The following is a 12,546-nucleotide window of genomic DNA, read 5'->3' on the forward strand; positions in this document are numbered from 1 at the left end:
TCAATTGAAACTTCAGCACAGGTGCACAAAGCAAAAAAAACTCACCTTAGCTCTCACCAAACCGATGCTTAGCAAGCTCTCAGAACAACACCTTAAGACATGAATCTCTTTAATCTTTCTTTTAAAAATTTCAGAATAATCTGGGACACGTATTGTGGCCTTTTTGTGCATATTTGTCTTTGACTTCAAACACTTAAATGTAACTATGAATGTGATTAATCAACCCTTGACTTCTGAAGCAATATCTTCGAAAGGAGGGCATTGAGGCATTTGTTTAAGGCACATATATATGCCAAAGATTTACGAGATTAAACTTGTAACTACTTGTAAAAGAAAACAGTCTGCAACATTCTAACACAGTGTCTACACCGGCACATCTTTGGACGCATCAAAGTGAACGTTCCAAATGCATGTGTCAGTAGCGCAAGCAACTAGAATCAATGGTGTATTATTTCCATAACAATGAGTGCGTTTACATGCACGTTCATAAGCCGATTATGCTTAATAGACTGACAACGAACGTGGTCATGTAAACGCAGTAACCCGTTTTCTTTTATCGGAGTAAGGTCATTAACGGCTTAAGCATAAAATGGTCAGAACAGGTAGTTTTTTGGCTCTTACCCCGATTTCGCACAGCATGTAAATGCATTAACCTGCTTTCTGTCGGCTTATTGAAGTTCGCATGTGTGATACGTGACAGAAATGCATCCTTAGCGCAGATTTAAACGCATCCAGACAGAGCGAGCATTTTGCAGGAAATGAAGAAGGAAATATCACAAACGCAGACTCTTTCAAGATCCAGAAAATTGTAAAAATGTGTTTCCTTCTCTCGTGCGGCAGAAGGAGAAGCGGTTCAGTCAAAACGCTGCTTCTGTAACTGCATGAGAGAATAATATATGAGCCGTAAGTTTCCCGATGACATGTTGCAAGCTTTATTTAACATCACAACTGACATAAAATATGGAATACTCTGAGTCAGATCTGCAAATAATTATTATTTTTTGACGTCATTACAGGGAAATAACCCAATCTATTAATAAAATAATGTAAACGCGGTTTACTTGCATTGTCAGTTTACTGGTTTGCATGTAAACAGGGAAAACTCGTTATTTCAATAAGCTGATATTTGTGAGTTATCAGCTTACTGGTGTGCAGGTAAACATGCTCATTGACTATTTACTTAAGTGTTTCGGTCAGCTTTCTGTAGTGCAGCTGCCCAACTTCCAGTAAAAACTACTTAGAGCATCTAGCATTCAGACACAATATAACATGATTTGCTTTCTTCTTGTTCTTGTTTTCCGGTTGTTAATATGGAAAATTAATATGAATGCTTCTTGTTTGCTGATTGGCTGCAATTTGTGATAATCTACGTAATCAAAGTTTCAATGCCAAATTTCTAAAGCATTTAACACTCATAAATATAATTTTTATTCACATGCTTTTTTTGCTCATTGGGAAACTAATGATAATGATATTTTAACTATGCAGTCAAATCAATTGTAATGTGGCATTCAATGACATGCTTTTTAAATGATATATAGGTGAATAATAGTAATAATAATATACACCAAAATTATAAATAAAAATATATAATATACACCACAGATTGAAAGTAATGTTATTGAAAGAAGTCTTTATGCTCACCACGACTGGTCAAAAATACAGTAAAAACAATAATATTGTGAAATATCACTACAATTTTCTAATTTGAATTTCTAAATTGAATGTATTTTAAGGTATTTTTTCCTGTTACTCCAGTACTCTTCAAAACTCATTCTAACATGCTGATATGGTGCTCAAGAAACATTTCTTCTTCTTCTTATTAGCTGAAAATGGTTGTGCTGCTTATAGGAATGTGGAATGTGTGGAGGTGTTTTTTTAAATCAGGATTTTTGATGAACTATTAAATATTTAAATAGAAATATGAAATGGAAAATAGAACTAATTAAAAAAAATACTTCAGAAATGATTTTAAATTATTTAAAATATAAATGTATCTTTAAATATATATATTAATTATATATATTAATATTCAGGGAAGACAATTAGACTATATATTTTTTGATGGGGGTGGGTGGGGGTGGTAAGGGCCCTAGATAATCGGTGGGGCGGCGCTGGCCCAAAAAAGGTTGAGAAGCACTGCTTTAGAATATAAAACGTGACTCTGAATGGAAAGATCTTTAAATTCAAGGCAGGTAAGTGGTGGGAGTGTTGGCTGCACTTCAAGTATGTTAGAAAGAGAGAAACAGAGATCAAGTGAAAATAAAAAACATGTGCGTGTGTGTGAGAGAGAAAGAGAAGCACAGGCAGAGAGTCAAAAACAGAAAATCAGACTATTCATAGAAATATTATTACATAGATCTTATGATTAATGAGGCTAAAAAACAGTTTTGCCTGCATCAAAAAAACTAATCATCATATTCTCATTTTATGACTCTCTAATTATTACAAGACTACCAGGCTAGCAGTGGCATCTCTCACTGGTACTGTGATCTGTGCATATTAATATAATACACACCAGCAATTGACAAAACCCTCAATATAACAGTAGTCAATAGATGATTTCACACATTACATGAAAAAAATCAATCATTACAACAATAAAGTGATACTTTTCTACCTTTCCAGTATCTGATTTTTTTTTATTCCTAAAACAAAAGTCACAGATCAAAGCAAGCATAATTATGCCATTATTATTTAATACACACTTTCAATTGTGCAAAAGAAAATGAATTCTTGCATGTAAACTCCAAAATATGTAATAAAAGTGAGCTGAATTTAACTTTTCCCATGTAACACAGGTACACACGCAAACTTACCTCACAGGACTTGAGGAGTTTGTCTTTGGCATTCAGATGGTCCTCATAGGCCAACAGCAGGGGTGACAAATATTTCATATCCAGCTAAAGGCAATATAAAGTACAACCATAGCATTAAACAAAACAATAGACCATGCCTTTCTGCATTTATTTTCTGTCCTTCTGTGAAATATTATAACAATTGTGACCATAACCCTCTTTGGTAAGAGGGTGAGCACATGAGCACATAGTGAGAAATAAGTGTTTTCACTTCAATTAATGAAATGGCAATCAGAAACCAATCAGAAACATTAGGTAGTGACAGTATGGAAATGTGAGACTATATGAAACAAACACACAATGAAAACTAAAGAATACAATAAATTTACGCACCAGCCAAGGAGGTGCAGGTCCTTTCACTGGCAGGCCTTTAAGCTGAGCATTCTGGGGAATTCAGGAAAAAAATGAGCCTATACATTATCTCACTTCCTTTATTCCTATAGATATTGTGACGTGACAAAAGAACTAAAATTACTGTAATTACACTGAAACATAATTACAGACCAGTGCCAGTTCTTAGACAGACAGCTGAACTGTAGAATAAAAAAAGAATGAGTCAGACTAATGGGCCTTTCATGCAGAATGCATTTTTGCTTTTAAAAACTCCAGACACAGTGCAGTGCAATGGAAGAAAAAAAAAAGCAAGGTTTATAGACACACATTTTAAAATTTTAACTTTCTGACATTTTTAGAATGCTGCTTCATGAATGAGACCCTGCAAAAGCCACAAGCCACAAGTACAACGGTCAAACACGTTAATCTAGAGCATATTTACAAAGAAAAATGTGTAAAGAGTGCAGTGGAATACAAAAACATATTCTATGTGAATAGTCATTGTAGTTTCTTTCCCAGTAAAGAAACAGTTGAAGGGAAATGTAGCATAAAAAGCAGTGCAGTATGCAGTCAGTGAGATTAGAAGTAATATTGGATTAAATCTGTGACATGAAGGGATAGAGTCTGACAGTAGTGTGGAGCTTGTTTTAGCGGGTGTGTGGATATGTGCTTTAAAGAAATGAGAGATGCGCCTCTTTTGGACATTGATGCAAGAGGGCAATTCAGAGCTCACAAGTGACATGAGCCAATGGTCCCCTCAAGACAGAAAGACACACACATACACAGCTCAGAGCTGATGTAGCTCAGAGGTTGCTTTAGGACAAGCTGCCATTGTAAATTGTCGATTTCGAACACACAGTGGCAGATGGCAAGTTATAGGCAGATGTCCTGGGTGCATTTCCCATGCAACAATGTAATTCTTTGCCGAAGTACCATAGTACGACGCATCAGAGAAATTGACCCTTCGCTGGGAGTCTGACTGACAGGAGATCTAACCAATCATAACCAATCACAGTCAGGGGAGTTAGGAGATTAACGTTGGTGGACTTGAACTTGAAAAATGTTGTGTACTGACATCTTTCTGGTTGAAATGTGGTTAATTCACGTTTATTTGATTATATAAATTAAGAGATGATCGGTTCACGAGCCGCTTGATCTGAGGCACTACAGCAATCTGTCACGACACATTAAAGAGCCACAAAATGGTATTTATTGTTTAATTTTCTTTAAAAATTAAATTTGACATTTGAGACTTTGCTCCATATCAAAGGTAACCTGCTCTGTCTTGCCTGTCGACGTGTTGTCAGCTTCCTCTTTGCTCTGCGTTGTATTTTTCACTGCGTGAGAACGCCATGGTTTGTCAGACATAGCAACAGTAACTAAAGGGGGCAGGTCTTCGCGAACGGTCAGTTAACTAGCTAGTAAAAACTATATCCAAAAACCACAGTACTCTCTCAACATATCTATCATTTGAATAGCTTTTGTTCAACAACTGTAATTAACAATATCACACAGGTGGTGAAGAGATAACAATCACTGCTGTAAATAAACATGACATCTGATGACTACTTCGTTATTTTTTTATCTGTTGTTTTCCTTTATTTCCAGATGTTTGATTCAATCGAATGGGTTCCCTCTTACATCACAGTTCTTCCAGAGTACAAGAAAACATTCACACATTTGCACTTTTCAGAAATGGTGCTTTCATTCTCTTCACAAACTAATAGACGTAGAATGAAATATTGTACAGCATGTTAGCTTGCTTATTTGCTCAAGAGCATGATTTATTTAAGTCACACTAACAAGAATCTATGATTCTAACCACAAGTTAAAAAATGCTGTTTGCAAATGTTCGCTAGAATTAGGGTTTCGAGAAACAATGAATCATTGAACTTTGTTGGTTATAATGGAACTTGCAACCATAGTTGGCTAATGACGGTTATGTGTGGTTTTTCTTAGAATAAGAAATTTCTAAAAGGCTGCCTGTGGGTTCGCAATCACAATGCTTAGTTGAATTATTTGCTAAATTTAAATTGTGTGATAATTGTGTGTTCTATAATTATGTGTATAATCAGTGGAAGAGTGGGCTAGATTCTAAATGCTGATACATCCTATTGCAAAAGCCACTTTGCAAACAAAGACATCAACAAGAAGCAGGTATTAGCCTATATTACATTTTGTTAAAATTAATTATAGGTCATTAAATTTATTAGGGGGAAAAATCATTCTTTAGAAAGATTATTTTTAAAAGCTACTTATTCTAAAATGATTTTATTTGTAATGTTCTGTGTGATCCTTTGAGCAATGTACTTTTTAACTCTAATTAGAGTAAAAGTAACACTGCTGACAGTCCCCAGACTTAATAAATCAATCACATTGCACCAGTGTTGGCAGACACTGTCCTAATCACTCCAGCAGCTCTCCTGTACACGCTTCCCACTGCCCGCTCCCTCAACAGAGCGTTCAGACACATTCAATGTTACACTGATCCACTTAAGGCTAGAAAGGAAAGTAATCAACAGTACTGTTAAAAGCAGAGGTTGGTGGACAGAGTTAGAGGGACACAGAGAGCACCTAGTTTCTTCTTTAACTAAAGCCCATGTGACACTTCCTTAAGTTTCAACCCTTCTGTGACGTAAGTAGGCGCAGCGGGAGAGACAGAGCAGAAAAGAGAGTGATATCCAGGCTACTGACCTGAAACTAAAGTGACAGAGTATATTTAGCCTGCCGATTGTCTCCTTTCACCCCATTCACTCATTTCTGCCCAACCACACACCAGTGCAGTGCTCTAATTAATTTTTTTTTAAAACCAAGAGCTCAAGAGTTGAAGTCAAATGTTCAGTCTCACTAAATGAACATAACCGATAAACCTTCTGAGATGTGAAAAAGGGAAATATTTAAGAAAGAGCTTTAGTTATGTGATCAGCAGATCTCTAATTCATTGCAGTTAGGGAGTGTAAGCCCTAAGCTCATATTTAAAGGTGCCGTAGAACGTGTTTTCAAAAAGATGTAATATAAGTCTAAGGTGTCCCCTGAATGTGTCTGTGAAGTTTCAGCTCAACATTTTTTTATTCATTTTTTTATCTGCCCATTTTGGGGCATCATTAAATAATCACCGATTTAGGCTGCAGCCCCTTTAAATCCTCGTGCTCCCGCGACTGCCTTAAACAGCATAAACAAAGTTCACACAGCTAATATAACCCTCAAAATGGATCTTTACAAAGTGTTCGTCATGCAGCATGTCTAATCGCGTAAGTATGGTATTTATTTGGATGTTTACATTTGATTCTGAATGAGTTTGAGGCTATGCTCCATGGTTAAAGCTAACATTACACACTGTTGGAGAGATTTATAAAGAATGAAGTTGTGTTTATGAATTATACAGACTGCAAGTGTTTAAAAAATTAAAATAACGAGTCTAGTCTCCGTGAATACAGTAAGAAACGATGGTAACTTTAACCACATTTAACAGTACATTAGCAACATGCTAACGAAACATTTAGAAAGACAATTTACAAATATCACTAAAAATATCATGATATCATGGATCATGTCTATTATTGCTCCATCTGCCATTTTTCGCTATTGTCCTTGCTTGCTTACCTAGTCTGATGATTCTGCTGTGCACATCCAGACGTCCTGCCCTTGTCTAATGCCTTGAACATGAGCTGGCATATGCAAATATTGGGGGCGTACATATTAATGATCCCGATTGTTACGTAACAGTCTGTGTTATGTTGAGATTTGCCTGTTCTTCGGAGGTCTTTTAAACAAATGAGATTTATATAAGGAGGAGGAAACAATGGTGTTTTAGACTGTGTGTCATTTCCATGTACTGAACTCTTGTTATTTAACTATGCCAAGATAAATTCAATTTTTAATTCTAGGGCACCTTTAAATGAGGAGCATGACAGGCACCCCCAGTAATGTACAGATGAATGAGAAGCAGATTAATATATTATACTGAAGTATCTGAGCAATCAGGACAGTCATTCTCTCAGTGAACCAGCAAAAAAGACAGGCTTAAAGTTCAGACAGCCCTCATCAATACAAAATAAGCTTAATCTCTCCTTTCCTCCTTAATAAAATGACACCAGAAGGACAAATCAGAGACCTGCTCTCTGGCTGTAAAACTCTTCTGAGGCTTGTTAAAGAAGGTCAGTTATGCAATTCCTCAAAGTTCTTTTAAAATTATTTAATACATAAAGGCTCATTTAAACTTATGATAACTCAGCTGTTTAGATACAAGGCTCTTTTCAACATTACAAAAAATCCATGCACATTTAAACAACATTCAGTTGTCACCAAAGCTCAGAAGGTATCCATTAGAAGGGATATAGTTAAATAAAGGTCTACGTAATTTGCAGCTGTGGACATTTTCTCAGCTGCCCACTATCTCAGATGCACTAGAAGATAACTAAAGCATTCAGAAGACTAAAACAAGCTGCACACGAGGGTAAAGCAGAAACAATCTCTAAATCCATGCACACACACATATCTGATCTCAACCTCTCGCTGGTAATGCTCCTTTGAAATTATAATACCCCACAAACTATTATCTCTGCATTAAACAGGAAGTAGGAGATGAAAGGAAAAGCTGCATATCATTACTATGGCGTTAGCTAATCACACCCTGCAAGACTGAAAGAAGACACTGTCAGATAAACTACTGAAATTCTGAGAGCCCTTTTTTCCATCAGTTACAAGGATAAATTAACTACATTTGAGCACCGCTCCAAAATCAGTCAATGCAGATTTGCAGCAATTAACTTCAGTTATCATACAGTACTCATCTATCACATCAAAACAGAGGATCAGGCAAGCGAGACTACAGATATAATGTCCCGTACATTAATTCAAACATTTATCATTTCAGAGAATCTCCAGAATTTTAATTAAGGACTATGTGGCATTTTTCTACCCATAATATGTGGAAGTAGTTCACATTTTTTTTTGCAAGCACTAAAAGTGCATTGGTAGATTTCTCCTCCTTTATCCTCTAGTAACTCTGAGAACTCAAGCAAAACTGGAATAACATACATATTAATGTGAATGACAAGATGAATGAGCAGGTTGATAGTTGAGGGGAGGGATTATTCACTGTTACTTTTTGAAAAGTATAAAGTTTCAAAACTCACGTCACTTTTACATAAAATTTCCTAAGCTATTAAAATCACTATCATGAAGTTTTAAGTTTGAGCCTATAAAAAACATCAATGCATCCGAAATCGCATACTGAGCAGGTACTACATTTGAATTTGAACTTACTTCGCGACAATTAAAAAAAGTATGTTCTATATAGTATGAATGTGTGTAGTACGAATGTAATCCGGAAGGACTATATCTGCCATGTTGTCATTATCATGTGATCAACCACCGTCTGTTGCGTCGCTTCACCTCCATTCATAAATCCCCTCCCGTGGCCTAACGGGATAGTAAAGTGTCCATCAAATGCGCACTTCAGAATCTTGCTGGAAGTAGTAGATCATCTGGGGACTTTTCACCTACTGTTGGCTGTCTACTCTGTTGGCGTACTGTTTTTCACACACTATATAATAGGGAAGTATTCAATTTCGGAAACAGCACACTCTGAAAAAGGTGTACATTGAGCTATTTTACCTCGTCCTTGTTGAGTGGTCGGAATCTGGCCTGGTATCTGCTGAGCTCCACATTGAGACGGTGGACCGTCATCTTCAGCCCATCATTCTCATCCACCAGCTCCTGAGCCTGCTGCCTCAGACTCAGCAACTCAGAGCTCTCACCTACACACACACACACACACACACACACAACTGCACATAGTCAGATCAGAGTTCGGTGTTTCTTCAAGTATGGACACTTTGGGACCCTCTGGAAATGTAGGTTCTCACAGAGGAGCTTCGGGAACATAAAAGAAGGAGCAATGATAGTGAAGGATGAGAGAGGACCACACCTTTATATTGTGTTTTGTTTATGTGTGTGTGGCAGTTGTCCGTGACGGGCTGTCGCTTTACTTTCATTTTGTGTTTGTTTATTTTATAATTAATGTGTGTTAAATGTTTGCAGGTTCCCGCCTCCTTCTTCGCTGAACAACTAACCTCACTACAATGCAAAAAACACATCCAAGGTTTCAATTTGAAAACTTTTAAAAGCCTTTGTTCAAGCGGCTATTTCATAATAGAAACATGAATTTTACAATAAATATAAATGGGCTGCACTTGTGTAGAGCAGCAAAGAAGGCCTTCCTAGGGATGCCATATTAATAATTACTTTTTTTATAATTAATTTATAATAATTAATTATAACTAGGATATAAATAATTCATTTCAACTTGGTCTGGGACAAGGGTAAAATGAATGATAAAATACGAGTATAAAAGGCATTTCGAAAAAATGGTACATTGAATGTTGAAGCCATGCTAAACAGTTTTAAAGAATTGAAAGTTGAAGTCTGTTATATTTAATAAAAAAGAAAACACTTGTAGTTTAATAAACACCCATATACTACATTCAGTTGCCACTTTAATAGGTACACCTGTACACCTGCTGTTTAATGCAAATAACTAATCAGCCAATCATGGAGCAGCAATCATAGCATTTGACAAGACATTTGCTGTGTTCGATTTGCCCCCTATACCTTAATTCACTATTCTCTACATTAGTCCACTTATATAGTCCATTTGAAAGAGTAAATGAAAACGAGTGAGTGAATTTCGGACACTGAGTGCACTGGAAGGGCTGTTTCTTTGCCATAGTTTGTGCTTGCTGTTTAATAATCATTTGAAACTTACCAAACTGGCAGCTCCAGTAGCAATGAAAAAAATTATCTTGAGCTCTGTCATGAAAACTAGCAAGTATAAACCTTAATTAAACAATTTAATAATCAAGTAAAATGAATTTATACCTGTATGATATTACGCTGTAGCCACATTGGGAAGTGGATGGCTGGAAGATTCAGCTGCCATCTTCTAGTCAGATACGGGAATTCAATCGCGACTCTCACAGTGTATCGTGGGTATTCTCTAGCCGTTGAGTGTACATCGGTTGTACACTCTTCATTGCGGTGCATCTTGGGATTGAAATAGTGCACTCAGTAATGTACACTATGGTTTCGGACATCACTACAAATGTCGCTGTCCCCTCGAATAGTGCCCTATTTAAGGGTATAGGGGGCGATTTTGGACACAGCAATTGTCAAGAGTTTCAGTGTTTGTTCAAACCCAACAGCACAGGGAAGAAATGTGACCTGTAGTGACTGATTTTAACCAAGAAATGATTGTCTGTCTCTGATGGGGTGGATTGAGTATCTCAGAATCTGCTGACCTCCTGGGATTTTCATACACAACCATTTCTAGACACTATTTCACAAAAATATGTGTGAAAATATGCCTGATTATGCAGCTGACAAATCTGCAGCAAGAATGTATTGCTATCATGTCAGTGTGGACCATGAAAAAGTAAGGCTGTTTTGGGAATCCTTTCTAGAACTAGAATGTTGTACATAAAGGGGCCACTGAATATGAAAGGAGCAAAAGCCAAAACACAACAAACTTTACCTTCATTAAAAATGGCTTGTTTGAGGTTCTTTACGGCTCAGTTTACAGCTCAACAAAATGTACAATTTGAAACGCTGCTTGAAATAACTTGAAATGAAGTAGGCATTTGTTAAAGATTAGAGCTAATCTGCATTTGCATTGTAGATTCACAGTAGGTTGCTTAAAGGGATAGTTCACCCAAAAATTAAAATTCTGGCATCATTTACTTCTCCTTATGCAATTCAAAACCTTCATGATATTTTTTTCCCCTTAAAAAGGAGAGTGTTTGAAGACTGTGTAGTCTTCTGAGATCATTTTAGATCTCTTTTAGAGCCCTATTTATTATTTAGCAAAAATATGTTACCTTCTCCCACTCCCACCCGCAACATTCATGTTTTGTCCCGCTCCCGTCCACAAAAGCCTGCAGGTTCAGTACATGAAATTTCTACTAAATAGTTTCAAGTTACATGTCGCCTAGCCACAACCTGCACATCTAGCATAAATGCTCCCAATAAATTTTGTGTTATTAAAGCATCTACATTAACAAACCACTGTTAATATTACAAGGAAAGCAAACAAAGAGCACAAAGCTGTCACTCATTTTAGTTAATCACATTCTCACAAAGTTCTGTTATAATCAATGAAGCTGTCTACACTACACATCATGTCTACTTTGTTTGTCATAATGAGAGGATTTGTGTGAATTGTGGAAGTGTGCAGAATTCAGCACTGAACAAAAACTCCAGGGGTCGGTTGCACCAGCTGGATGTAAAAAAGTTGGGTGTAAGCTCTACGCTGGATTTAGTTACGTCCAGCTTTCCGATGAATATTTACACCTGTTGCACCATCTAAAACTGTGACTAGGCGCAGGTACACTTAGCGTAGACGATGCGCGTACATACTGGCATGTTCTAAAGCACTGTTAGTTGAGACGCCGTTCGCGTTACTATGGTTATCAATTTGAATATATTGGCTCCAACGAATAGATGAAAAATGACAGCTGAGCTGAAAAATAAATTACTCAGATTGTGAAACAAGAAACATTATTGAGCTATTCAGTAAGTATATGCAACCTGCTGAAACAAAACCTTTCAATAATTTATCTGTTTCCATATATATCTAGTGGATTTGTCCGGTCTTTCATTAATCTTTCACACCAGAAAGCCCGCTGATCGTGTAGCCTGTATACCAGACGTGCCATCGTCTCAATGTTTTTATTTACCATTATTTTCACCATGGAAACAAGTCAAGACTTCTCACTTTACACCTACCTTTGACTAGGCGTAAGATTTAGTCTCAGACGTGCGCTACGCCCAGATGGTGCAACAGGTATTATTTCTACGAGTGGTTCAACGGATCACAAAACTCACGGTTCGGATCACATCACAGTTATGAAGTCACGGATTGGATAATTTTTCGGATCAGCCAAAAAAAAAAAAAATAATAATAATAATTAGGGGTTGGGGGGTAACTTAACTTTGCATTTATTACTTTAGCCCACTTTAACTACTCTGATACCACAGCAGAAACTACAAGCCTAACTAATACTGTACATTATTAAAGGCAAGCGAACAGACTGTAAAAGAACAAATACTGCACACCAATTACAAGCATAGATAAATACAACATAGAACTTATATTTTATTTGTAACTTTAACTGTAGCATTAATTTTCATGTACAGAAATGTAATGATTAAATATAAAATGACACTGTTCACTGTATAAATTTAATATAGATTAATCTTTGTTAAAGCTGTGTTTTGTTGTTTGATTTACATGACAGACAACAGCAGGTATTTATAGGTTGCTGTCACTTTAAGAGTAAGACTCCATGCACGCGCA

The 12,546-nt window shown here is 36.6% G+C and overlaps 1 protein-coding gene across 5 annotated transcripts in view; it reads right to left on the bottom strand.

The window, feature by feature from the left end:
• The window catches only part of cep89 (centrosomal protein 89), a 97,870-nt gene that overhangs the window by 71,940 nt on the left and 13,384 nt on the right, over positions 1 to 12,546 (bottom strand). For all 5 annotated transcript variants that reach the window (XM_067402256.1, XM_067402260.1, XM_067402258.1 and 2 more), the window contains exons 10-12: positions 8,811 to 8,953; positions 3,192 to 3,242; positions 2,820 to 2,903 (exon numbers count right to left, since the gene is read on the bottom strand). In XM_067402256.1, coding sequence (XP_067258357.1) covers positions 2,820 to 2,903; positions 3,192 to 3,242; positions 8,811 to 8,953 — 278 coding nt within the window. The remainder of the gene's footprint in view (positions 1 to 2,819; positions 2,904 to 3,191; positions 3,243 to 8,810; positions 8,954 to 12,546) is intronic.

Source organism: Chanodichthys erythropterus, chromosome 11, assembly GCF_024489055.1.
Source record: "Chanodichthys erythropterus isolate Z2021 chromosome 11, ASM2448905v1, whole genome shotgun sequence".
Taxonomy (NCBI): domain Eukaryota; kingdom Metazoa; phylum Chordata; class Actinopteri; order Cypriniformes; family Xenocyprididae; genus Chanodichthys; species Chanodichthys erythropterus.